Source organism: Orcinus orca, chromosome 7 (assembly GCF_937001465.1).
Source record: "Orcinus orca chromosome 7, mOrcOrc1.1, whole genome shotgun sequence".
Taxonomy (NCBI): Eukaryota; Metazoa; Chordata; class Mammalia; order Artiodactyla; family Delphinidae; genus Orcinus; species Orcinus orca.
Genome location: NC_064565.1, coordinates 101,951,966 through 101,976,453, shown reverse-complemented (window position 1 = coordinate 101,976,453; position 24,488 = coordinate 101,951,966). Strand labels below are relative to the sequence as shown.

The 24,488-nt window shown below is 58.9% G+C and overlaps 3 protein-coding genes across 3 annotated transcripts in view; all 3 read left to right on the top strand.

Moving 5' to 3' along the window:
• The window catches only part of CFAP65 (cilia and flagella associated protein 65), a 43,041-nt gene extending 42,206 nt beyond the window's left edge, over positions 1 to 835 (top strand). Inside the window, exons 33-34 of the mRNA XM_049712194.1 lie at positions 428 to 565; positions 681 to 835. Coding sequence (XP_049568151.1) covers positions 428 to 565; positions 681 to 813 — 271 coding nt within the window. The 3' untranslated portion in view covers positions 814 to 835. The remainder of the gene's footprint in view (positions 1 to 427; positions 566 to 680) is intronic.
• A 10,089-nt stretch (positions 836 to 10,924) lies between these two features.
• CRYBA2 (crystallin beta A2) lies at positions 10,925 to 14,011 on the top strand. Its single transcript, XM_033423202.2, has 4 exons — positions 10,925 to 11,118; positions 11,879 to 12,020; positions 13,165 to 13,307; positions 13,801 to 14,011. Exons 1-4 carry the CDS (start codon positions 10,958 to 10,960, stop codon positions 13,946 to 13,948), a joined length of 594 nt encoding a protein of 197 aa, XP_033279093.1. The 5' UTR covers positions 10,925 to 10,957; the 3' UTR covers positions 13,949 to 14,011.
• A 4,688-nt stretch (positions 14,012 to 18,699) lies between these two features.
• Positions 18,700 to 22,144, top strand: FEV (FEV transcription factor, ETS family member). The gene is made up of 3 exons (XM_004262705.1): positions 18,700 to 18,751; positions 19,494 to 19,568; positions 21,552 to 22,144. Exons 1-3 carry the CDS (start codon positions 18,700 to 18,702, stop codon positions 22,142 to 22,144), a joined length of 720 nt encoding a protein of 239 aa, XP_004262753.1.
• Positions 22,145 to 24,488: the final 2,344 nt, after the last annotated feature.

The following is a 24,488-nucleotide window of genomic DNA, read 5'->3' as shown; positions in this document are numbered from 1 at the left end:
AAAGTCTCTTAAATGAGTTTTTAGAGCCAGGAGAAAAGTACCACCTCTTCTTGCACCGCCTTTCCCTGGGGCTGCTCTGGGGTTTTCTGTCTGTGGTGGGATTCCCCAGGAGTCCCTTCTGCACCGTCTCATCGCTCGATGCCTTTCCCCAACCCTGGCCCTGGGATGGGGACTCCGATTCCCTGGGTTCGAATCCCACCACGTGTACCAGCAGCGTGACGTTTGGCAACTTGGTCTGTTTAAGCCGTAGTTTGAACGTCTGTAAAATTGGAACAAGGACGCCTCATAGTGTTGGGAGGGCGGGGAGTTAAAATGAGAATCCACGTAGAGCACGCGGCAAACGATACACCACAGAGGAGGCCAGCGGAGAACCAGAACGCGGTCGGTGGCGGCGCTGACCCCGGCGCCCCCGCCTCCCGCCCCGTAGGCTCCCGGCTTTCGTTAGCCTGCAGGAGGCGCTGCTGGAGAACATGATCCAGAACATCCTGGTGGAGGCGAGCCGCGGGGAGGTGGTGCTCACTTCGCGGCCACGCGTCATCGCCCTGCCGCCGCTCAGCGTTCCCAGGTGGGGGGGGCCCGGGCCAGCGGCCGCTGGAGGGGCGCGAGGGGCTTCAGGGACGGGCAGGCTCGGCGGGAAGCCTCTCCCCGACCCCCCCTACCTGGAGCTTTCTGTCATCCAGGATTCTGACTCCCGACTCGCTGCCGGCGGCGTCCCCGGGGCCGCAGCAAGCGGAGATGCCCGGCTCGACTGAGCCGCCCCCCACCAACTGTTTGCAGACGCCAGCGCCCACCCCCTCCGACTTGCAGCTCTAGGTTCCTCCCGCCCCCCTCTCCATCACCCCCCAGTAAAGCATCTATAGCTTTATTTCTATATCTGCCTTAACTTTATTTCCCCGACGCGACAAGAACTCGCGCGCGCGGTCTCAGAGGGACAGATGGTGGAAGCGGCCAAGGTGGACCGCCTCGACTCATTGGAGACTTAGGGGCTGGGAGGTTGCGCCTCTCCACTCCGCTCGGCAGCTGGGCAAGAGTTCTCGCTGCTCGCTGCCAGGCGCTGGACCTGGTCTGGCCAGTGGAGGGCGCTTCGGGCGGGGCCTGGCTGGCCTTTGACCCAGCAGAGCCGCGTGGACAGGAGCCGAGCGCCAGGCCTGGTCTGCGCAGCAGGTGGCCGCGGAGCAAGGTTGCCACCCCTACCCTTTCCCCGCCGCGCTTGCTCTGAGGCTCGGCCCTTCCACCTTTAGCTTTTTCTCAGCATCTGCCGGACTCCCGGGACTCTGCTGAGGTTGGGAAATCGAGGCACTTCGCGGAGGGCCAAGAACTAGACGCTGGGGTGCGGATGAAGATCATCGCTAGACAGCGGGCCACAGACCCTACTAAACGACTCTCATCGTGAATCTGAATCCCCAGACCAGGGGATGTCCCACTTTCCCTAGGATACCCACCTCCGGTTCCCCCTAACCTCCGCCTGGCAGCCTCTGTCCTCGGCTCCACCCCCCCCTCCCCGAGGCAGGTGGATGGAAAAGTGACATCTGGTGTTGTTCCAGAGGCGCCCAGGTCCCCGACACCCCCCCCCTCCACCGCCACCGCCAAGGCCTCGGAGGAGCTCCGGCCCCAAAGCCTAGGCGGGGGCGGGGAGAGGGGCGCTCCGCCTCCTCTGAGTCAATATTTGCCTCGAGCAAACGGGCGCCCGGACAGGTGTGAGTGTGTGTGTGCGTGAGCGTGTGTGTGTGTGTGTGTGTGTGTGTGTGTGTGTGTGTGTGTCTAGGGGCGGGGACTCAGTAGGCCGTATAAAGCGCGCTGAGCCGGGGCTCCGGCACAAGCTCCGGGGCGTGCGCTGGGGACCAAGCCAGGCAGGGCCCGGCCGGGTGGAAGGTGGCCAGGAAGGGAGGGGCGGGCCAGGTGCGCACCTGTAGTGGCCACTGCGGCCGCCGACGTGTCAGCCGCAGACGCGCGCAGGGGAGGGCGGCAGCTAGCGGAGTGCTGTGCCGCACTGCGCTCGCCGAAGACCAGGACCAGGAGACCACCGAGGGCCACAGCCTGGCCCCGGGCCCTCCGCTCCCGCCCCGCGACGAGCCCCTCGCACAAACCGGACCTGAGCGTTTTGTTCGTTCGGCTCGCGTGAGGCAGGGGCGGCCTCTCAGCACCCGCCCGGGGGCCCGGCCCGATCGCCACGCAAGCACCTGTCGCCGCCGCCGCCGCCATAAGGGTCGGAGAGGCTGTGCGCCGCTCCCCGGGGAGATCCGGCTCCCATCCGGCCCCGCCCGCACTGCCTGGTCCTGCCCGCAACTCCTGAGCTGCCCGGCTCGATTCCGGATAATACGGGCCGGCGGAGCAGGCTCCACCGGGTGGCATGGGGGGCTGTGGGCCTGGTCAGGAGCCCTTCCGGAGGTGAAAACCCGCCTTCTAGTCCGGCTCTGTCCCAGCGACTTCTGTGGCCTTGGGCAAGTCATTTCATGGCCTCTCCTCGGGCTTTCCTCCAACCCCCATCCCCCATTTGTGCAATGAGGGGGGTTGGTCTGGCCTCCCGCGTGGGTCCCACCACTCCCCATATCCTAGTTTCTGGGCTTTTAGCAATGCTTTTGAGGCCCCTGACCTGGGGAGTTTGAGGCTCTCAAGGGGTTGGAACAGCAGCTATGAGGTGTGGGAAATCTGGGTGGGGGGAGCTAGAATCACAGTGGATCAAGTCCAGCTCCTCCACATATCTTTGGTGCTGACATCCTGAGGGTTCACTCCCTGCCATCTCCTTGACCCATCCTTCAGTCTTCCCATGTTCAAGACAGACAGACTGATCGAAAAGGACAAACACGGGGTCCGGTAGCCCTTGCCTGATGGGGTTCCCAGGCACTGCAGCTCACTGCCTTTCCCAAACTTCATAATCCCGAGGCCTCTTGTTTCCGTCAGCTGGAAGTGGGGTAGGTCTGCCTGGCCCTCAGATTAGGTGGGAGTCCATGGGTCATTAGCCACAACCCAAACCTAGGACAGACCACCCGCGTTTTCAGTGACTCAAAGTGTTAAGATCTGACACGGGGGAGGAGGATGAAGATTGCCGTAGACTCCTGGCCTCCTGCTTGGAGAGCCTAGAACTGAGGCCTGGGGTCAGTCTGAGCTCCCAGTCGAGCCGCTGCCCTGTGATTCCAGGTGTACTCCATTCCGCCTCCCAAAACTGACGGTGATGCTGAGCCAGCCCCGGAGGGAAGGGCCAGTTGTAGGTCAGGGGTGGAAGGAAGGCTCCTTGGACAGCAGTAAGGAGCCCAGTTTCCCCTAAGGGTGAGGAAGCTTTATGGGGAGGGACTGTACCCCACACACCCAGGCCAAGGCAGTCCCCAGGGAGATGGGAATGAGGGTCAGGAGTCACTGGTCCCTTCTGACTCCAATTTGGATGTTCCTGGGGGTGCTGGCTTTCCCCCTCCACTTTCCCCCCACTCCACTGCCACCCCTCACCCAACTACCCGCAGGCTGCACAGGATCTGCTGAGTCCTTGGCACAGAGAGAGGGAGGGGGAGGGGATGAGATGGCTCTGACAGATCCCAGGCAGGTCTGGGGAGAGGGTGGACTGCAGGCTGGATCTCCGTGCAGCAGCCTGGGCCGCGAGGGCGAGGGGAAGTCCATGGGTCCCAGGCTGGGTGTGTGCAGCCCCTCTCCTGGCCTCCCAGCCTGGCACTGATTGATTCGCCTGGCCCTGGTGCTGGTACATCCTCCCTGTGTCTTTGAGGGCTTCCTCTCCCCTCCCCCAAACATGGAAGGTGGCTAGAGCACTCCCCCTCTGGCTAGGATTCCAGATTCTGGGGCTGCACAACAAAAAGGTCTCCCCTTGGAATGACTGCCGCCCAACACACACACACACACACACACACAGCAGTCCTGGGGGCGGGGGTGAGAAGAATGAGGCCACCAGTGGGCTGGGGTCTGCCCTTGTGACAGAGAGCCACTGCCTCTTCCCCCGCTGCGGGGGTCGGCAATTTCCCCAGACTTCCACCGCCCCCCCATCCCCTAGACCCGCATTTCCTGGATGTGGCCGAGGATCTGGCCTCTCCTCCAGGTCCATCCTCCCCTGCCTGGCCAGGGGCGGAGTCACCAGGCGCCAGGCAGCCCTGCAGGTGCAGGGCTTGGGGAGGGGGGTGCTCAGCAGCTGGTGTTCGAGGCGGGCCCCCACCCCCTCCCCCTTCCTGCTCGAAGCCGGAGCCTGCTTCCTGTCATCCCTGTCAGCACCCTGAGCGGGGGAGGGGACAGGTAATGGAGGAAGCGGAAAAAGGGAAAGAGCAGTTGGAGTGTGGCTGGCCATAGGGGGACCAGGGGCCTGCCCATGAGAAATGGAGAGGGGAGAAGGATGAGCAAGAGGGTGGAGAATCCCAGCAGAAGCACAGAGGGACAGACAGAGGGTGCAGCCCAGAGGGTGTGGAAGATTTCAGGGTCCAGAGAGGCTGCAGACACCGCCCCCCCCAACCCCAGATTGTGAAAGTGAGAGCTAGAGAGAGACCAGAGATACACGGAGGCAGTGTGAGATAACAAGGGATGTACACTCCAGAGAGATGGGATTTGAAGATGCTGGGTCAGAGGTCAGGGTAACCAGGGATGGAAGAGACAGCATGTGAGGGGGAAGGGGGAGGCTATGTGAAAACAGCCTCCATCCCACCCCACGTCGGGATGGGGAAATTACCCACAACAAAGGAGAAAGAGATGGCTCCTATGTGACCTGCAAACGTGAGCCAGGGCTGGAAGTAGAGGTGATACCCCTATCTTGGGAGACCCATCTCTCCCCATTAAAGGGCAGAAGGTGAAGAGGGACACAGCTCAGGCCATGTGAGTAGTGAGGGGCATGGATCTGACTTGATCTCTCCCACTTTCTCTCTTGGCCACAGCTGGACAGACAGCTGTGGCAGCTGCCCTGGCCCCACTACCCACCTGCTGATTCTGGCCCAGCCGTGGAACTTCTGGGTGTGGAGGCGGCCCAGGGTCTATGTAACAGTGTGGAGACCTGGGAGTGGAGGCACCGGGGGGACAGGAGGGCTTGCACACAGGCGCTAATCCCCAATCCAGCCGAGGCAGAAGCAGAGCCTCACTGACCTTCTCGGAGATTAGTCCCCATGACGACAGTGGCAACTCACCCCCTCATTCGGGCTAGGCCAGGTGTGTGTGAGAAAAGTGGGGAGTGGGGAGTCGGGGTGCAGGCAGAGGCTCGGTGGGGAGGGAAGGGAGCCTTCCCTTCCCGAGGCATCACAGGATCACAGGAGTCAGGGTTGGGAGGCCCTTCCAGGATCAGCAATTAGCTTAGTTTTCAGGTACAAAACTGTGGCCCCAAGATGGGGAATGACCTGCCCAAGGCCACATATGGAGCCAGGAAAAGCACCAGGACCGGAAGTCAGGTCTCCGGTTCCACCCAGACAGCAGAGATTTGAACAAAAACAAAGGAAATTGAGATACCCCCCGACCCTCCCCAACTGAGCTCATCAGTAAAGCGGCTCTAATGGAGTGAAGCAGGAAGGCTCCCCATCCTGAGCGCTAGGCTGGCTTCTCGGGACAGGGGATGCCGCTATGCCTGCTACCCGACTCCTCCCTACAACCCAGCCCAGCCCCAGGGGGATAGGAAGAACTAGGCAGCAAAGCCAGTTATAACCACAGCTGTAACAGCGAACATTTATTTGATGCCTACTGCAGGCTAGTTCTGGGTTTTACAGGCATTTAAATCTTTACAACAGTTTTAAAAACTATCATTCCGGGCTTCCCTGGTGGCACAGTGGTTGAGAGTCCGCCTGCCGATGCAGGGGACACGGGTTCATGCCCCGGTCCGGGAAGATCCCACATGCCGCGGAGCGGCTGGGCCCGTGAGCCATGGCCGCTGAGCCTGCGCGTCCGGGCCTGTGCTCCGCAACGGGAAAGGCCACAACAGTGAGAGGCCCGCGTACCGCAAAAAAAAAAAAAAAAAAAAAGAACTATCATTCCCATTTTTCAGGGGGAAAATCTGAGTAGTGGAGTACAAGTTCATCCAATTTATAAGCAGTGGAGCTTGGATTTGAACCCAGGCAGCAGTGTGACTCCAGAGCCCACACTCTTAACCCTTCAGTGTCTGTATGGTCTTGAGTGGGTGACTGAGATGATCTTCTCTAGGCAACCGTGGAGTGGGTTGTATGCTCATGAAAGTACACAAGGCACCCACCACGGTGCCTGGCACATAGTACATTTTATTAAATATTTAAGGAATAAGTGAGTGAACAAATGTCTGCCCATAAATGAGTTTGACCACTGAGGTGTCTACTGAATCCTAGAAGGAGACTGTTCACATGTGATGCATGTAGCTTCCGCCCATGTGAACCTGCGCACGTGTGTGCCCTCTCCCTGCCGCCCTGTGCAAGCCCTGTGGCTTTGTGCCTGGGTGAGCGGGTGGTGGTGAAAGCTGCCTCCCATCTCCCTGGATGGGGGCCAGTTCTCCATTCCCACTGAGGGGCAGAGAAGAGGGGCTCTGTTGATAGAGGGACACGACAATGAGTCTGTGTGGGTGGGGCTCTCACCCCGTCAGGACCCACCTCTTTCAGGCCCAGCTGTCGGACCCAGCCTGAGCTGAGCTAGTCTCTCACCCGCGTTATCTCTGTCTCCCAGGAGACCAGACCTCACAGCCCCAGGGAAGGTACTCACTGCTGTTCCTGGCTCCCAGGAGCTGGGGTGGGGGTGGGGAGTGGAGGAGCAGGGCTGCAAAGGAGGGGCTGGTGATGGTACAGGGTGGGGGAAGGCACCACATTCACAGAATTTGCATCTTCAGTCACCAAAGCCCTGGCTGATTTCCCAGGGAAATGAGGGAAAGGGGTGGGAGCAGGCCGACTTGAGGAGAAGACTTTGGCCACCGGGACCCTCTAAGCTGCCCATCAGTACTGTGAAGTCGGGCTGCTCGAGGGATGGGGTCCTATACGAGGGAGACGTCACTTCTCTGGGGATTCTACCTGCGATGGAGACCTGGATGAGAGTCCGGGATTGGGTTTAAGGGTTTCTTTGTCAGATCTACATTTCCCCATATGGGATGGAGATCTGAGTGGGATACAGGGCCTCACTGAGAACACAGGACCGAGTCTGAGGGCTTCTCTGTGGGATCTCAGTGCGCCTTACGGGATGGGTGCTTTGGCAGAATCATGGGGGGGTGGGTCCTGAGGATTCTTAAGTGCGACCAAAGGTCCCTCTATTTGATGAAGCACTGGACGGGGTGGGGGTGGGGAGTTCTCTTCGGGTAATGAGATTCCCTACGAGATCTTGAGTGAGGTCTCTTGGATGTGTAGACCTGGGGACACTTGTTTTTTTGTCTAACTCCTCCCCCTTCCCCATGCCCGGAGGCTGAGGCTGTGGATGTGGAGAAGGAAGGGGTGAGGGTGCTGAGCTGGCAAACAAAGCCACCTGTGCATCCATCCTTCAGGAAGCTCTGAGCACAACTGATCTGGGAAAACAAACAGGACCAGCTGCTGGGGGACGGAAGGGGGGCTGGAGGTGGACCAGCCTGGTAGAGAAAGGAGGCCAGAAGGGGGTCCATAGTAGAGAAAAGGGACAGGGATCCCGGAGCCCCATTCTAGCACACCTGTAAGGGCTGCCTGACAGCCCCTTCCCCCCAGTGGCTCATTCTTCCCTTTCTTGATGATTATGAGGCCCAGGGCCAGGGAGGGGTCTGGAGGGATGTGGGGAGCCTGAGAGAGTCTAGAGATCTGGGTAACTGGCTATTGGCAGTGTCGGTGGGTGTGCCCATTTCTGAGAGAGCTGGTGAAGACAGGTAGAACTGAAAGCCATGGACTATCCTGTATTGGCAGTGGGACCTACACACCATTTTCCCGATGAGGGAACTGAGTCAGAGGAGGGGAGGAGCTAGCTAGTGCCACACAGCTACTTAGTGCACAGCCAAGATCAGAATATAGGACTAGGAGAGGAGCGATGGCTGTTCTAATTCACACACACACACACACACACACACACACACACACACACACACACTCCTCCTGTGGAATACGGTGGTCCCACCAACACGGAAACTGCCCTCCCAGCACTAGCTCCCGAAAACACAGCGTCCACCCTCTGACAGCCACCCCCGCACCCTCGGGACTAGACTGGGTGACCGCGTCACTGACCAGCGCAGACGCACAGCCTGACACACTCGCCACGGGCGCCCCTCCCGACCTCAGCCTCAGATCAACTCCCCCTTCCTTTCCCCGCCCCCCGTCCCCACCGCTCCGGCGTTCTACCCAGAGCGGCCCCCGCGCCCCCCCTGGTGGCCGAATCCAGAATTGCTGGATAGAGATGGGGGAGGAAGAGAGAAGGAAGGGAAGAGATTCGGTCCCTCACTTCTCACCGCTGCGATAGCCCTAACTTGTGAAACCGAGACAAAGTGCCGGGTCACGAACAGCCCAGGACTGTTTCTTGCCTCCCTCTATAGCTTGTATTTCCCCTTTTGGGGTTTGGGGAAAATTATACCCTATTTGTCCAGACCCCCTCTAGCACAGGGAGTCAGGGGACTGCGCATGGCTCTGACCACATTTGCAGTCAAACCTGGTTGTGGCTGTCCCTGCTCTGACTTAAAACCTCCAAACTGGGCTTTACTCTCTATTTTATAGGGCCTTGTGCTTTTGGCATTCACCTTCACACACGTTGTGATCCTTGACAGAAATTACTCACCAGTGAAAAGTGAGACTCAAGGGAGACTCTAATTTCCCCCAGTGCCTGTTCAGGGGTGGGGAGGTCGGTGGGATGGGCAAAGCGTCACCCCCCACTCTCACTGGAGAATTTCCTCTACACGCCTTCCCCCATGGACATTTGGCCCAACCTGACCACCCTGTTCACTCACTCATTCGAGAAGTTTTATTGAGCACCTACTATGTGTCCAGCACTGTGCTAGGTTGGAGGATAACAACTGAAAACAAGACTGACACAGCCCCTGCCCCTTTAAATGGAGCTTACAGTCTAGTACAAAAGGAAACACTCAGTACAGCCATACACAAAAGATGAAAAAGACAACTTTACAGAGTAATAAATGCTATAAAGAAAATAGGGTGATGTGATGGACAGTAAATACCAGGAACAGCATCATCCAGGTGGTAGAAAAAGGAGCCAGCATGCCAAGATCTTGAGACTAAGACGCTCCAGGTAACAGGAGCAACAAATGCAAAGGCTCTGAGGCTGGAGTGAGCTTGGCAGTTGGGAGAAAGCATAGAAGCCAGCGTAACTAGACTTCCGGATTTGGGGCAGCTGCATCTGGCCTGTGAGCCCTTTTAGTCACAGGAGGTTGGGTGGCAAGAGCACTGGCTTTGGAGTCAAAAGGTCTAAATTTCAATCTTGCTCTGACACTAGCTAGCCATGTGGACTTGGAAAAGGCCCTGTACCTCCCAAGCCTCAATTTCCACATCTGTTCACCGAAACTTACCACTTTGGACTGTTGAGTCTAAAAGAGAAGCACTTGTTTCATGGGAACAACAAAATATTCGTTTCCTTCTTACTCACCCCTCCGCTTCTGCTGGAATACCCCCTCCATTAAGGAACACTCACAATTCTGCCAGGAGCCTTTGTGTCTCCTTGACAGCCATGAGGGTTAGGAAATTCTGTTGCAAGTTGTGAGGAAATTTCCTCCCTAGAACTTCCCTGGGGCCCCAAGCCTTTCCGCCTAAATTTCTCCCTCCCCACACCCAACCTTCCCCCCTCCCCCGACCGTACAAGGCAGTGGGATTGGGGGTAAGAGCCTAAGTAAGCCTTATAGTCAAAACAGAAACCCAGGTTCACACCTCAACTGGGCCGCTTCTCAGCTGTGACACCTCCTCGACTGCCTTCCGGTACCCTTCTGGGCCGCAGGATCATCTGTGAAATGCAAGGCAATAACACCGCCTGCCTCAACTGGTCGGTGCTACAATTAGCTGAGATCACGCACGTGAAACCTCTGAGTAGAGGGTCTGGCCCGAACTAGGCGCTCAATAATCAGCTGCTAGATCTCAGGCTGACGTCGTGGCCGGAGGCCCCAAAACTGGGAGCTCTGTCGGGTGGCTGGGAGCGCCACGATTCCGGCCGCGCTGAGGTTGAGCGGTTCGGTAGCGAGCCACTCCCTGAACGCTTTGCAAATCCGTGCCTTCCCTTGGGCGGTTTACGTTTCCTGCACTCAGCGCCGCCTTGCGGCGACTCCTGGTCATCGCCTCTTCTCAGCACCTCCGCGCAAGAAAACTTCGGGAGCTCAGCACCGGGTCCGGGGACTCGATCTTGAGAAGAAACGGGCCGCGATGGCCCACCCTCCAGGGAAAAGAGGGCTGAGGGTCGTGAGGAAAGTCTCTTATGGGGAGCCTTGTCTACTTCCTCCCTAGCGTCGCCCCAAAGAGAGGCCTCGACCTCTAAAGAAAAGGAGTTTAGACGCTGGGAAGAACTTCCACATCTCGAGCCAGGAAAGCGCGGTTTTAGCGGGGTGGCCACCGGGTGGCCTGGTACCTCTATCCCTGAAGGTCTCGGCCTGGCTCAGGCCCCCCCCCCAAAAAGAAAAAGCGGAGTCAGCCTCGGCTGTGGCGAGCGCCGGACATGTGTCTCAGCACTTTCTATTGTAATCCCCGAGGGCTGCGGCCAGGTCAGCGGTTGCGGGAGAGGCCGCGGCTGCCCCGGGGACACCAGAGCTGACCGCAGCTTGCCCGCTGACTCAGCTCCCCCCCCCACCGCAGCGGGAGAGGGTGCGGAGAGCGGGCGAGGCCTGGTATAAAGCCCCGCACGCCCGCCCAGCTCGCGCGCAGCCTCTCCGCTTCCGTCAGTACCGCGCTCACCCACCGGGTGAATACTCGGTGCTGGGGCGCGGTCTCTTCGGGCCGGGGAGGGCGAGATGGGGAAAAGCCGCTAGCGGCCAGGGTCCGGCCCGCGGTCCTTCACCTCCCATCAGGGTTGGGAGAGGTTGGGCGGGGTTGGGCGGGCCTGGGCGGGGAGTGGGCTCTCGAGACGCTGAGCGCTTGGTCCCGTCCCTGTCTGCAGCGGCATGAGCAGCGCCCCCGCGCAGGGCCCAGCGCCCGCCAGCCTCACGCTTTGGGATGAGGAGGACTTCCAGGGCCGCCGCAGCCGGCTGCTGAGCGACTGCACCAACATCGGCGAGCGCGTAGGCCTGCGCCGGGTGCGCTCGGTCAAGGTGGAAAATGGCGCGTGAGTGATGCCCCGGCGCGGTTGGGCTGGGTTGGGGGGCGCCAGGCTCCCCTGGCGCAAGCTGCGAGACGGGGTCCTCGGCTCCCAGTCCTCCATTCCCCAGACTGTATGTAAGCCCCGGCTGAGAGAGACCCAGCCACGTGGAACATATCTCGGCTTCCTCAAAACTCCCCACCTGCCCCAAAACAAATCATGAGAAAGATTGTATCCTCGTGTGAGCTAAAGGGATAAAGGCGAGAAGCGACCCTTTGCGGGACTCCGTGGGACCAGTCTGAACCCTGAAGGGGTTCCCAGTGTATTTCTGTCCCTTCCAAAGTTAGATGGCTCTAAGCTTCGTTTAGCAAAAGAAGCCAAATCCCTCCCGCCCGCCCCACCCCGGTCTCCTAGAGACTGGGGCCCTCAAGAAAGCTGAGGCCCCTGAGCTATTGCAGTTTGCTACTGCAGGTTAGGGAGGTTCCTACACCTACCTTTGCAGGGGCCAAAATCCTTGCGATAGGAGTGCTTGGTCGGGTGATCTTCGTAGACTGGAAAATTCCTTCCAGCCTGGGGGCCCTGAGCTGGAAGCCTGGACCCCTCAAACCCCAGATAGAAGCCGGCTTAGGGTCTTTAGCCTCTAGAGGGGCTGGGTTGCCTTGTGATGGGTGTGTTAAGGGAAAGGCCTTGGGTGGAGGCAAAGATCGGTTCTGTAAAAGCAAGGGGGAGGGGGAGGAATGAATGAGGCTGGGGCAGATGCCTCGCAGCTTCCATTATTTTTCCCCAGTTGGGTGGCCTTCGAGTACCCCGACTTCCAGGGACAGCAGTTCATTCTGGAGAAAGGTGACTACCCTCGCTGGAGTGCCTGGAGCGGCAGTGGCGGCCACCACAGCGACCAGCTGCTGTCCTTCCGGCCAGTGCTCTGCGCGGTGAGCACAGCCCTCCCCCTCCCCCTCTGCGTCCTAGCTCCTAGCTCCAGGCCCTGGCCCCACCACAGCACCTGGAAAGACTGTCCCCTCACTGTACGGGGGGTGTAAACACAACTCCTAGATGGGTAGGAGTGGCATTACTTCCCAGAACCAGAGGGGTCTCAGAAATTGTGGAACGTGGGCCTAAGCCAAGCATCGGAAATCAGCACCATGGACAGCCCCGAGACCGTGCAGTCTTGAGCCCCGTTCCTCACACCCAGTCGTCCACAGGTCCGCACATGTCAGCGAGCGCTTCTGTTGTCACACAGCACTGTGAGGTGGGGTGACTGCTCTTAACCTCATACATAGGTGTGGAAATGGGGCTCAGAGGGCAAAGTGATTTGACCCTGGTCACAAAGGTTAACATGAGAATAGAACTCAATCAGGCATCAAGGCTGAGAAGGGGTTAGTCTCTGTGTGTGTGTTTGGGGGGAAGGGGTTGGTAATGAATCAAATACACTGGAGGGGAGGATCTCACTTCCCATTTCTGCCGATTTATCTACCCTACTGGTGAGGCCTGGGGCTGTGTGGTGGAGGACAGAAAGCAGGTGCTGACTCAGCCCAGCTTCTCCGTCCCAGGAGGCCAAGGAGCCCTGCAGGGGGAAGGCCCTGGCACAATGGGAGCCCAGACTCAACAAACACTGATGCCCCGGCCTGTACGTTCTGACTTTTCTCTCCACCCTTCTCTGGGTCCTAACCTATGAGAGGCTATGCCCAGGGTGCTGGGCAGGGGGTTGATAGTCAATGCTTCCTTAGGGAAACTGTCTTGCTTAGTGGACCAGATTTCCCTCAGGACCTCTGATTTTCCTCCTGCAAAACATGTCCATGTCAAAAGATGCTCTCTACCCCTGATGTGGAAGTGTCTCTGGGAACAGCCCCCTCAGTCTCACCACTTCAATCCAAAGCCATAGAAGGGACCAGGCTGGGGACCTCTGAGCATCCCAGCTTCCCAGACTGATGTGGAGCTGATGGAGTGAACTCTGGGTGTGTTTATGGACCCTGTGTCTCTACAGCTTATGCTGGGCAGAGTGTTGGGGGAGTCGGGCTGAGAATGTATCCTCTTTGGAGGGCCTGACCTGTCCACCCCTACTTTCTTGTGCCTCAGAACCACAGTGACAGCCGTGTGACACTTTTTGAGGGGGAAAACTTCCAGGGCTGCAAGTTTGAACTCAATGATGACTACCCATCCCTGCCTTCCATGGGCTGGGCCAGCAAGGATGTGGGTTCCCTCAAAGTCAGCTCTGGAGCGTGAGTCCTGGGATTGGAACAGGGAAGAAGAGCAGGGAGGAGGGTGGGGACCAGGGAGGAGGGTGGGGACCAGGAAGGAGGGTGGGGAAAAGTGACAGGGGTGCTAAGAGACACAGTAAAGAGAGACATTGGGGGCTAGGGGACGGGGGAGTGAGGTCATGGGAGACTGAGAGGCAAGGGGAAGTGAGATGATGGAGACAGACTGGGAGGGATGGGGCAGGTAATAGGAGAATGAGTCAGGGGGGCAATGTGGGTAGAGGAAGGGATTGAAAACATGGGTGAGGAGGCAATGGAGGGTGGGAATAGGAGACAAGATGAAGAAGGTGTTAGGAAGACCTGGAGCAGTGGACAGGGCAGGGAGAGATCCATGTAGGGAAAACAGAAGCCATAGTTTTGGAGCTGGGGATCGGAGCTGAGAAAGGAGGACCAGACGTGGAGGACATGGGGGGGGGAGCAGAGCCTACTTACCACCCCTGTGCCTTCACTGGCCTAGGTGGGTGGCCTACCAGTACCCAGGCTACCGGGGCTACCAGTATGTATTGGAGCAGGACCGCCACAGCGGGGAGTTCCGTAACTACAGTGAATTCGGCACGCAGGCCCACACTGGGCAGCTGCAGTCCATTCGGAGAGTCCAGCACTAGGCTCCACAGCCCCGGCGCCTCCCATGAGGACCCTCAATAAAGGCTCCTGAACCTGCCTGCCCCTCTTGCCTCCTTTTTGGTGTCTTGCTTTGCAATCTCCATCCTTATCCTTCTGAGGGTCCTTCTCTGCCAACCCTCCCCTCCCCTCTGGCTCCAGGACCCTTGACTGGAGCATACACTGGCTTAGGATGTATGTGGCTGATGGGTCTGAGATGAAAATGCTGGTAAGAATCCTGGGGATCCTGTTAAATGCAACCAGCCCCACACCTCTCCTTGGCAAAGGCCTATCAGCTTGGACCAGGTGTACTGCGAGCCCAGATCGTTCCTTTGCCATCCTCTGGTTTGGGCGCACATAGCTCCACGGCAGGGCTCATAGCTGAATTTCAACCTTCACACACCCCCTGGGCCAGGCTCCAGCATTCGGGGCAGGACCTCCTTAGCTCTGTGCAGCAGCCCTGCTGGGCTCCTCTCTGACCCCCACCCCTACCTTTTCGAGCCTCTATCTTCACCCTGGCTCCCTACCCAGCCTAAGGGAAGCTTGCACCCATTTCCCAGCTTTGTAGAATCTCCGCCTTATAGAGGAGCAAGGGTGTGAGAGGGGTAATTGCTGGGAGGTCCCACTGCCTCCTAGAGGAGATGTGCTTTCTCTGAGCAAAGCCCTAGGCCCTTTGAATAACAATCCCTCGTGGTATTGAGCTCCAGCGTTTATTGTACAAAGCATTTGCATACCTTGCCTCTCAGCTGTCTCAAAAACTCCCTCTTCGTTCTTCCTCTTCCTCCCCACTCTTCAGAGGACTAGTGAGCTGCAGAGGCCACCCCTGAGCCACTGACCACAGCGAGCCCGGGTTCTGGGGCAGGTGGTAGAAGCCCACAGCCATGGTGGGGTTGAATGTGGCAGCAGCCATCAGAGTCCGTGGCACCAATGTGGCTTCTTTCCAGCTCCCTCTTTGACTCAGTTTATGATAATCTCGCCCACATAGGCAGGGCCTTCAAGGTCCTTGGGAGGCCCTTCATCCTGTCTCTCAGGGATGCTTGAGTTTTCAAGCCCCTGGTGGACCAATCCATGGGGAGGGTGGCCCAGATCATTGCCCCAGCCCAGGGGAGTCAAAGCGATGTTGGAGAAAAGTCAGATTTGGACCTGGGCATTTCCCACGGGCCCAGCTGTGCACAGTCAGGCATCTGCTCCCTTGGGAAGAGTCCTGGACCAGAGGTCAGAACACCTGGGACCCAGTCACATAGCATCCCCCAGCCTCAATTCCCTCACCTATAAACTGGGGCTATTGAGTCCTGCCTTGTCTCTCTCACAGGGTTGTTGTGAGGATTCAAGGAGAACTGCCTGGAAATGCTTGTGGTTCAGAAAAGAACTAGGGCACTTACCATAGGACCTCCCTTCCCTGCCTCTCCCCATGGATCTCAGGGTTGGGTCAGGGGACCAAGGACAGAGTTCTAGGTGGGGTATGAATTCTGCTTCATACCTAGATGGGTTCTGAAGTCCATCGCCCCTGTCACATTTGATCCTCCTAATAGCTTCCATTCTTCATCCATTTCACCAATGAAGAAACTGCAGCTCCTCTGAGAGGGAGAAGCCTTGATGAGGTCATCCACTTAATTGGTGACAAAGCCAGGACCTGAACACAGGGCTCCAGACCCCAAATCCAGGCTGTTAACCGGAGGCTGACCTGAGCTGTGGCCAAAAGCCTCAGGCCTCAGCAGAGCCCCAAACCTTTGTGGGCTCCAGAGGAGCCTGGGGTTCCTGTGTGGTCACAGGCTCCTAACTGTCCCCTTGTGGGCATGGTAATAGTAACAACAGCTAAATATATGCAGCTTTGAGCACTCAGCATGTGTTATATAAGCCTAATAATTCTGTATGGTTGGTACTATAATCCCCGTTTTACAGATGAATAGACTAAGGTACAGAGGTTATGTAACTTCCCCAAAAGCCACGCAACTAGGAAATGGGGGATCTGGAGTTGAGCCCAGACCCAGACAAACTGGTCTCAGAGCCCAGCAGCCCATCTCTGCACTGCCTGTATTGGGGGCAGGCAGTGGGCAAAGGGAGATCTGGTATCTACCATAAGCTGAGCTGCCTTCCCTCCAGGAAGGTCCATGGTTACTAGGACCACCCAGCAAGATGCTTTCAGGAACTGGCAGTGTGACCCTGCCAGGGTAGCCCTGTCTCTACAGGTGTCCCCACCTGTACAATGAAGGAGTTGGGGGAGCTAATATTTGTTGCAAACTTTGCCAGCATTGACCTTCTAGGTTTTCTTAGACCCACGGGTCCAACTCTGCTCCCCACATTAGCAAATAAGGAGGGGGTGCGCAGAGGCCAGGCTGGGCCTGAGTGTTCTCACCTTCCCACCGTCCCTCTATTCTGGGCAGGCTGATGGTCTGCAGAACACGGCGGGGCTCACACCCAGCCAGGCGGGAGGATGATGGCAGGGAAGCTGCCTGGATTTGCTCATTGGCTGCGCTCAGCCAAAGGCCAAAGGGGACGGAGGAGGTCATATCCTTTCCATTGGTGCAGCCGAGACCCCGGTGCAGTAGGGTGTGCCCCTCACTCCCTCACAGACTCTTCGCAGAGCCCACCTACCCCTCAGTCCCTGAGTCCTCAGTGAGATGGGGGTGGGGGCAGAGCCTGAGCTGTTGATCCTTCATCAGCTCGGAGCTGGGATGTCCGGATAGATGCCCACTCTAAGCGCCTCTCCCTTCTGCCTCTGCCTTCCACTCAGAGCATTAGTGGGTGAAACTTGCTGCCTCCCCATTCTTGCAACTCTGGCCTCCTGTTCCTCATTTTCTATCTGGGGAAGTGACAAGAAAGCATGAAGGAGAGAGAGTGAGACCTCGGCCGGACCCTCAAGACCCTCTGCTCCCTCAAAGCCCTGAGTTTTGTTCCTAGGGAGCATCCCAACCTCTCATCTTTCCCCCACCAGGTTCCACCTGCACATCCTGAAGCCTCCACCCCTGTCCCTTTAGGATCCTCTAGGGTCCTGGGATTACCCCCCCCCCATTTTCCCCTAGACTCACCTCCCACGCTCCTCCTTGGTTCCTTCTGATTTTTGTACCCTCCACCAGCAAGGAGGAACACCCCAGGAGTTAACAGCAAGTGAAGAATGCAAGAGGCCCCACAGAAACCCCTCCCCCAGCTGGACTTCCCAGCCATCCTCAGTCAGGCAACCCAGGACCAGGGATCCTGCAGAAAACCTGCCCACTTCCATCCAAGTGCCCTGAAGTCCCAGGCCGCCTCACCTCCTGAAGTCAAGCAGTGGGAGAGAAAGGCCTTGAGATTATCGATTCTGACCAGAGTCACCGGGTGCTGCATGGCTGCAGGTGGGCTCCTGTCTCAGAGACCCATCTTCAGGCAGCATCCCTCCTTAGTGTGCCCCTCCAGAGCCAGGAAGCCCCACAGGTACCCAGAGACTCCAGGCCACCTGGGAACCACATCAGCTTTGCTAATACCCCCCTTCGCCCCTTTCTCGGAGTGTATTTACTTCCACTCCCCCTGGGTTGGGGGACCTTGTACGGTGCACCTGTTTTAGCTCCTCTACTCCTGCTAGAGCAAGGTGCCAACTGCAGCCTAGTTCTGGGATAATCAGGATGGGAATAGTTGTGAGGGTAGATGGTAAGCTGGGATGACAAGGGATGGGGAAAGATAGAAGAGAAATGGTTGGGGGGGATGGAAGGGGGATCACGAGTCACCCATTTGCCACAAATTAGTGAGAACAAACGAATGAGAAAAGGAAGGGAAAGAGAGAGATGGGATGGAGAGGTAGAGAGGAGACAGAAGGGAGATGGGAGGAGGAGGGACTACATGGAAGAAGAAGGAGAGACCTAGAAAGGGGGAGGAAGGACAAGCCACTAAAAGTTGTGCGGGAGACGCCCCAGCGCTGGCCCGGAGGCCTGGGAGCCCCAGAAAGGCAGGAAACCGGGGAAAACAAGAGGGAGACAGGGAAGGAGATCGGGTCTCCAGGGAAGAGCAGAGAGGGGGAGAGGAGAGGAGGGAGGAGTAGCGGGGATGGAAGAAGCGGGGTAGATAAAGGGAGCAACGGCTGCCGACCCGGAGCGCAGCGACAGGAGAGAGGGAGGGAAGCGGAAATTTAAAAGTGAAGATGCAGATAACGCAGCCTGGAGACGGGAACCCGGGTGGGGGTGGGGTGGGGAGAGGGGAGGCGAGTGGAGTGGTGAGGTGGGGGGGGATGGGTGAGAAGGAGGGAGCCCCCTACCCCCTTGTGGCCCCGGGGGTACGAAGGATTGGGGTACCCCGCCCCAATCCTGTTTGCTCAGAGTCAGGGAGGCGGAAAAGAAATGGGCTCCTGACCCCTGCCAGAGCGCGAGGCCCAGGCCCATCCCCCGCGCGTCTCCCGGGTTGCGAGGTGCGGGGGGCTGCCGGGTGCGCTTGGCTGCCGCGCGGCAAGTCGGAGACTTTATTGCGATGGGGCGATAAGAGGGGCGGGGGCGGGGTCCGGGGGGCCGAGGCTGCAGCTCTTTAATTAAAACGGAAATTGCGGCCCCTGCCCGCGCGGGGGCCCGGAGGGTTCCAAGCAGCCTGGTAGCTGGGAGCATCGCTCCAGGACCCCTCCATCCCCCGCCACACCCGGGCAGCCCCCTCCCGCCAGGCCTTGCTGGACCCAGCGCCTTCTCCCTGTCACCCGCTGTCGCCTCGGGCGGGGATCGGTGCCCCGGAGCGCAAAGCCTGACGCGATCCCCCTCTCCCACCCCCACCCCCACCTCCCACCGCCCAGGCCCTGGCGGCGATGAGACAGAGCGGCGCCTCCCAACCCCTGCTGATCAACATGTACCTGCCAGGTACCAGGGACCAGCCGGGGGCTGGAGGCACCAGGACCCGGGGCGGGAAGTCTGGGCTGGGGCTTGGAAAGAGGATACTGCGGTCCAAGGGAAGGGGGCGCGGTCCAGAGAATCGGATCTCTGGGAGAACTGAGCAGTCTAGGGCGCTGGGAGACCTTAAAGGCAGATGGAGCGCTTTGGGGTTTTAGTGTGAGATTTAGAGGACCTGAAGTGAGCCGACTGGGAGCCTGGGAAGCCAAGAGCGCCAGCTCAGCGGCTGAAAGAGCCTGGCAGGGGGAGCAGAGGTCTACAGTGTGGCAGGGGACTCAGTGCGCATGCAGTGTTGGGAGGTTGTGGTCAGCCGGGAGTCTCCTGTGCACCCTCGTGGCCCCTCACCTCCGTGCTCCGAGCGTTCCCACCAGCCCAGCTTTCCAGGCGCCCTCTCCTCTCCGGTGGGCTCTGCGCGCTCCGGCTCGCTGGCGCAAACCCCGCTCGGCTTTATAAGGCTCCCGCCGGCCCGTTCAGAAAGCGGATTTCCTTTTTCCTGGACGCGTTTCCTGACTTGGGCGTTATGGAGGGGCTCCGCGCGGCGCGCGCCCGGGCCAGGCTCCGGGAGGAGGAGCCGGACGGATCGGGCCCCCAGCCTCGCGCCGGGGAGCCAAGGCACCCCCCTGTTCCCCCTTGAGCCTTGGCCTGGGGCCCTTTCGGGCAAGTCGGCAACCTCCGCCTCGATCCGCCTGATTGTTTTCTCCTGCTGCCACAGATCCCGTCGGAGACGGTCTCTTCAAGGAAGGAAAGAGCCCGGGGTGGGGGCCGCTGAGCCCCGCGGTACAAAAAGGTGAGCTGACCAACGGGGTGGACGGGCGGAGGCGAAGACAGTGGATCGGGTCCGGGGTACCCACCGCATACGGACAGGCGCCACTGCCGCCTGAACAGAGGGTGGGAGAGATACGCGATGCTGGGCTTTGGGAAGCAGAGGGTCGGGGCATGGTTGTGGGGAGGCTCGGGGTGGGGGGAACATTCATTTGGCCTTTGGCTCCTGCACCTTCTGAGACCCAGGGTTGAACTCGATGGCCAGGGCAAATGAAGATCCTGCCCCACCCCCTTTCAGCTGGGAATGTTTTTCCTGCTGTGGGGCTGGGGCTGAGGTGCTTGGTGTCATTTCCCTACTGGCAGCGGGAGCCCAAGGCATCGGCACCGCCCAGCAAGGTGACCCGGAGAATTATTCTCTGGCCACTCCAGGCCGACTCACCATTAGCACCAGGGCCAGCATCCACCTGCCCCACTGGCCCATGCCAGGCTCTGTGAGCCAAGCCCTCTGGGCCGTTGCAGTTGATTCCCAGGTTGGCCACCCAGTCTCTGCCGGTGGCTAAATTATCCTCGGTTTTGCCATGTTGGCAGCCGAACCTGGCCGGCCTTCCAGGCCAAGCCTCCCCACAGGTCCCCACCCAGTCAGTACCCTAGATCTCACCAAGTTACCGTAACCAGAAAAACAAGGTTGGCAACTGCTTTATCCAAAAGGGAACACAACACCCAACAGGAATGAGCTTCCAAGCCTCTACGCCCCTCAGTACCAGATGCACATTTTAACCCAAATCTTCCCTTGCTTCTGACCCTAAAATTCAACAGTCCTGACCTGGAGCCAGGCAGCTCCTCACCGGGCTGGTGTGGAGGGACTTGGATCAAAATGATGTTGGAGGGCAGCATCTGGGTCCTGAGCGAGTTGTTGAAAAAAGAAGAGTTTCAGCAGGCTCAATTTAAAACAGACAGTTTCGAGGAAAATCCTTTATTCTGAAAGAGTGTGTGTGGGGGGGAGGGCGGGTAATGCTATCAAGATTTTTCTCCAACTGTCTGATTGAGGCTCCAAGACAGAGAAGCAGGAGTTCTCTCTCACTACCCACTTACCCGGGAAAGCCTCCTGGCCGTTTTTAGCACCCCCCCAAATCCAGACGGGGCAGAAGAGTCTGGAGATTAGCCAAAGATGGGAGGAGGCAGGGAGCCAAGCAGAGAGGCTTCCCGGTCTCCTCTCCTCTTCTCAGAGCGGCGCATCACGCCCCCAGGGAACTACGACATCTTGTTACCCTGGGAATCCCGCCTGTTTCGAAAAAAGAGGCCAAACCGGAGTAGCCCCAGCACCAGACGCTGGCAAGGGTGGGGAGACTTCAGAGGCTGCCGTTCCTCTCACGCTTAGGGAGCCACTGTGCCCATTCTTGTCTGATGTGGTACCTCGAGGAAGCCAGCCACCACCTCGTCTCCACCTCGGGCAGGGGGTCCAACTGTATGCCTTGTCCGGTGGCTGGGGTGATCCTGCTGCAGGCCTGCTTCTTCCCTCTGGATCTCTGGACGTGGTCCGGCTGGGATGTGGCAGTCTAACCACCTATGTAGGCTACCCTGTGCGGTTGTGCAGGCTCTGCACCGAGTAAGAGCACTAAGCCGAAGGGCTGATATCCCGCCTTTGCTCACCTCCGAGAGCCCTGTGCGTTGGAGCGCCTCTACCTCTATACAGAGGAGGTGACGCTTCCCTTTCTCACCCCAGTTCTCATAAAGCTGTGCGCCCGCGGGGTTGCGTCCTCCTTAGTGGGAGACTCGTTTCCATTGTGCAAAAGCGCGGTACTGGCTAGGGACGGCTTTGCTGATCAGCGCCTCCCTGGCCAGCCGCCCCAGCTGTGCCCAGTTACACAGCTGGACGTGCCCTTTTCGTCCCTGATATCGGTCCCCACCTCCGACTCGGCGGGGAGGGAGGTCGTCTCCCACCTCACCTCTTCCCCCGCCGCTAGCCTCCCTCATCCCGCCGGTGGCTGACTGCCCCGCTTCCCCACAGGCAGCGGCCAGATCCAGCTGTGGCAGTTTCTGCTGGAGCTGCTGGCTGACCGCGCGAACGCCGGCTGCATCGCGTGGGAGGGTGGCCACGGCGAGTTCAAGCTCACGGACCCAGACGAGGTGGCGCGGCGCTGGGGCGAGCGCAAGAGCAAGCCCAACATGAACTACGACAAGCTGAGCCGCGCGCTGCGCTACTACTATGACAAGAACATCATGAGCAAGGTGCACGGCAAGCGCTACGCCTACCGCTTCGACTTCCAGGGCCTGGCGCAGGCCTGCCAGCCGCCCCCCGCGCACGCTCACGCCGCCGCCGCCGCCGCCGCCGCCGCCGCGGCCGCCGCCGCCCAGGAAGGCTCACTCTACAAGCTGCAGCCCAGCCTGGCCCCACTGCCCTTCCCCGGCCTCTCCAAACTCAACCTCATGGCCGCCTCGGCCGGCGTCGCGCCCGCCGGCTTCTCCTACTGGCCGGGTCCGGGCCCCGCCGCCGCCGCCGCCGCCACCGCCGCGCTCTACCCCAGCCCCGGGTTGCAGCCCCCGTCCGGGCCCTTCGGCGCGGTGGCCGCCGCCTCGCACCTGGGGGGCCATTACCACTAGACGGGGCGGCCGGATGCCCCGTGGCCTCTCCCAGACGCCCAGAGCCTCGCTCAATCCCATCCACATCCCGGAGAGGGGCCGGCGCCTCCGCCGCCGTTCCTTCAACCTCAGATTTTACTCCGCCCGCTGCACCCCCCCGGGGGAAGGGGCCTGTAGTCGCCTCAATCTTCCTTTAACACCGGATTTGCCCCCCCCCCGCCTCATCCCGCAACGCCCGAGGGAGGGTGACTGTGCCTGCATTTCCTCTAACCTTCTTCTAGACCTCAGATCCCTGAAAGGGGTTCTCGGGTCTCCCCTGATTTTTCCTCCCCTCCATCTGTACTTCCCTCTGGCTTCTGGAAGCCCCTCCATTATGATCCCTCTCTTATTCCAAATTTTCTCTCTCTCTCGCTCTCTCTTTTTTTTGTCCCCCACGGAGCTGCCCCGATTCCAGTATGACCGAGGCCCAGCAGAGTCCACCTTCTCCTCCCCTGGCACCTCAGCGGGCTTGGTAAGGGCCGCGTCTCCCTTGACACTTCTAGGTAGCTTCCGGGCCCCCTTCCTCCCGCCCCCAACTTCCCACAGGACTGCCTTGTGTTTCTATTACCTTCCAGACCTATTAAAGCTCCCAAGCTCCCCACTGCCTCTTCTCTCTGTTCTTAGCTGCACCAAAACCTTGACTGGGGTTGGGGGTGGGTGTGGGTGTGGTTGTGGAAAAGGTCGTGAGACGCCCAGCTCAGGCCTGAGCAGAAAGGCCTGCCAAGGAAAAGCTCGAGAGAATGAGGGCAGGCAGGCTTCGGTGCTACTGGAGGGGAGCGCGGAGCCTCTAATGCATGGGCTCCTGCTGCAGCGCCCCTCCTACCTGGCAGTCGAGCCCAGCCTGCCTCATCCGGCCTTCCACTTGCCCCTTCCCCCTACCCCATCCCAACTTCCCTCCCAACGGGCAGCGGCATGCCACCTTCCCCCATCTCACCCATCCTTACGCAAGTTCCTCACCTCCTCCCAACCTCCACCCCACCTTGTCTCATCTTCACACCATCTCAATCTTTCCTCAGTCCCTCCATTTCATCCCCTTCCCCACCTCTCCTCTCCTCCCCATCCTACCTTCACTCAGACTTTCTCTCTCACTCCCACTCACAAACGCTCCCCTCCCCGGTCCCCCTATCTCCAGCACTATCTTTTCTCTGGATCTGCCTCCTCGTTTTCAGGAGGAGGGAATCTCCCCTTCTGCGCCTGCCGCTCCCCTCCGGGCTTGCGGCTGCAACCTCCTTCTCGCGGGCGGCGCGCGCCCTCTGCTGGTCTCAGGAGGGTAAGCCAGAGCCAGGTTTTGCAGCTAAACTGAGAACCCGACACTTCAGGCCAAACTTGGCTTTCAGAGAGGAGGGCGAAAAGGGGGAACCCTAGCCCTGCACCCCAGGTCCGACCTCGAGAAGTCTGGGAAGTGGGTCATCCTCCTGGCAGGGCCATTTTCCTCACCACCTGAGGCCCTTTGAATACTGTGCCCACCGGGGGCCACGGCTCTTATGCTTTCTCCGTGCCTTTTACAAAACCTGTTGGCAGGAAAACTGCCTTGAACGCGTTCCTTTAGGCGGAAACAACACGGGGGAGGTACTTGAAGTGATAGCCAGAACTCTGAGCTGCACACCAAGGTAAGCTCATTGCTCCCCCTTCTCCATGGTCCTAGTGTTTCTTTCCCAGAAGCCATATCTCTTCCTGGACCAAAGGTTCCTCGCTAGTTGGTGGGAGAGTGCCTGGGTTCCCACAAGGCAGTTGAGATTTCCCTGTGCCCCATGGGCCGGAAGGGAAAATGCAGGGGGAAGGCAGGAGAACTAAGTGCAGGGAGGGTCTGAATGCCCCTTCCCAAAGGGAATGAAATCATCGAGGTCCACCTAGGGAAAGAGTCTTTACTTCTTTTCATTTCATCTTCACTTTATTTTTTTCTGGTTTTCCAAATAACACACTCAGCATAGAAAATTTGGAAAATACACAATAAGGGCTCCATGAAATATTAGTTGAATTAAGCATGTAATGAAACATGGGGAAAAGTCACCTACAGTCTCATTACACAAAGGCCACTATTTATAATGCTTTGTCTTAATCTCCTTTTTTGTCTGTGCCCTTTGGAATTGAATGGTACCCTGCTTTAGTCCCTTAACATTCTGGTATCAGCATGGTCCATGCCGTTGTTATGCTCTCTAGACTTCATGGGGTAAGAAGGTGTGGGATCATGTATTCCAAGGAGCAGATGGCCAGGGGAGGAATCCAGCCTGGTGAGGGCCTCAGGGACTTAGAGGGAGAGGCAAAGGGCCTCTTTGCAGGGGGCAGAAGTTGGGAGGGAGAAAGAATGCACTGGGGAGACAGAACC

Excerpts from the sequence above, each read along its gene's own strand:
- CRYBA2 (XM_033423202.2), top strand. The coding sequence starts at position 10,958 with ATGAGCAGCGCCCCCGCGCAGGGCCCAGCGCCCGCCAGCCTCACGCTT. Across the intron at positions 12,021-13,164 it reads TCCGGCCAGTGCTCTGCGCG|AACCACAGTGACAGCCGTGT; the intron begins GTGAGCACAGCC and ends CTTGTGCCTCAG. Across the intron at positions 13,308-13,800 it reads CTCAAAGTCAGCTCTGGAGC|GTGGGTGGCCTACCAGTACC; the intron begins GTGAGTCCTGGG and ends TCACTGGCCTAG.
- FEV (XM_004262705.1), top strand. The coding sequence starts at position 18,700 with ATGAGACAGAGCGGCGCCTCCCAACCCCTGCTGATCAACATGTACCTG. Across the intron at positions 18,752-19,493 it reads GATCAACATGTACCTGCCAG|ATCCCGTCGGAGACGGTCTC; the intron begins GTACCAGGGACC and ends CTGCTGCCACAG. Across the intron at positions 19,569-21,551 it reads GAGCCCCGCGGTACAAAAAG|GCAGCGGCCAGATCCAGCTG; the intron begins GTGAGCTGACCA and ends GCTTCCCCACAG.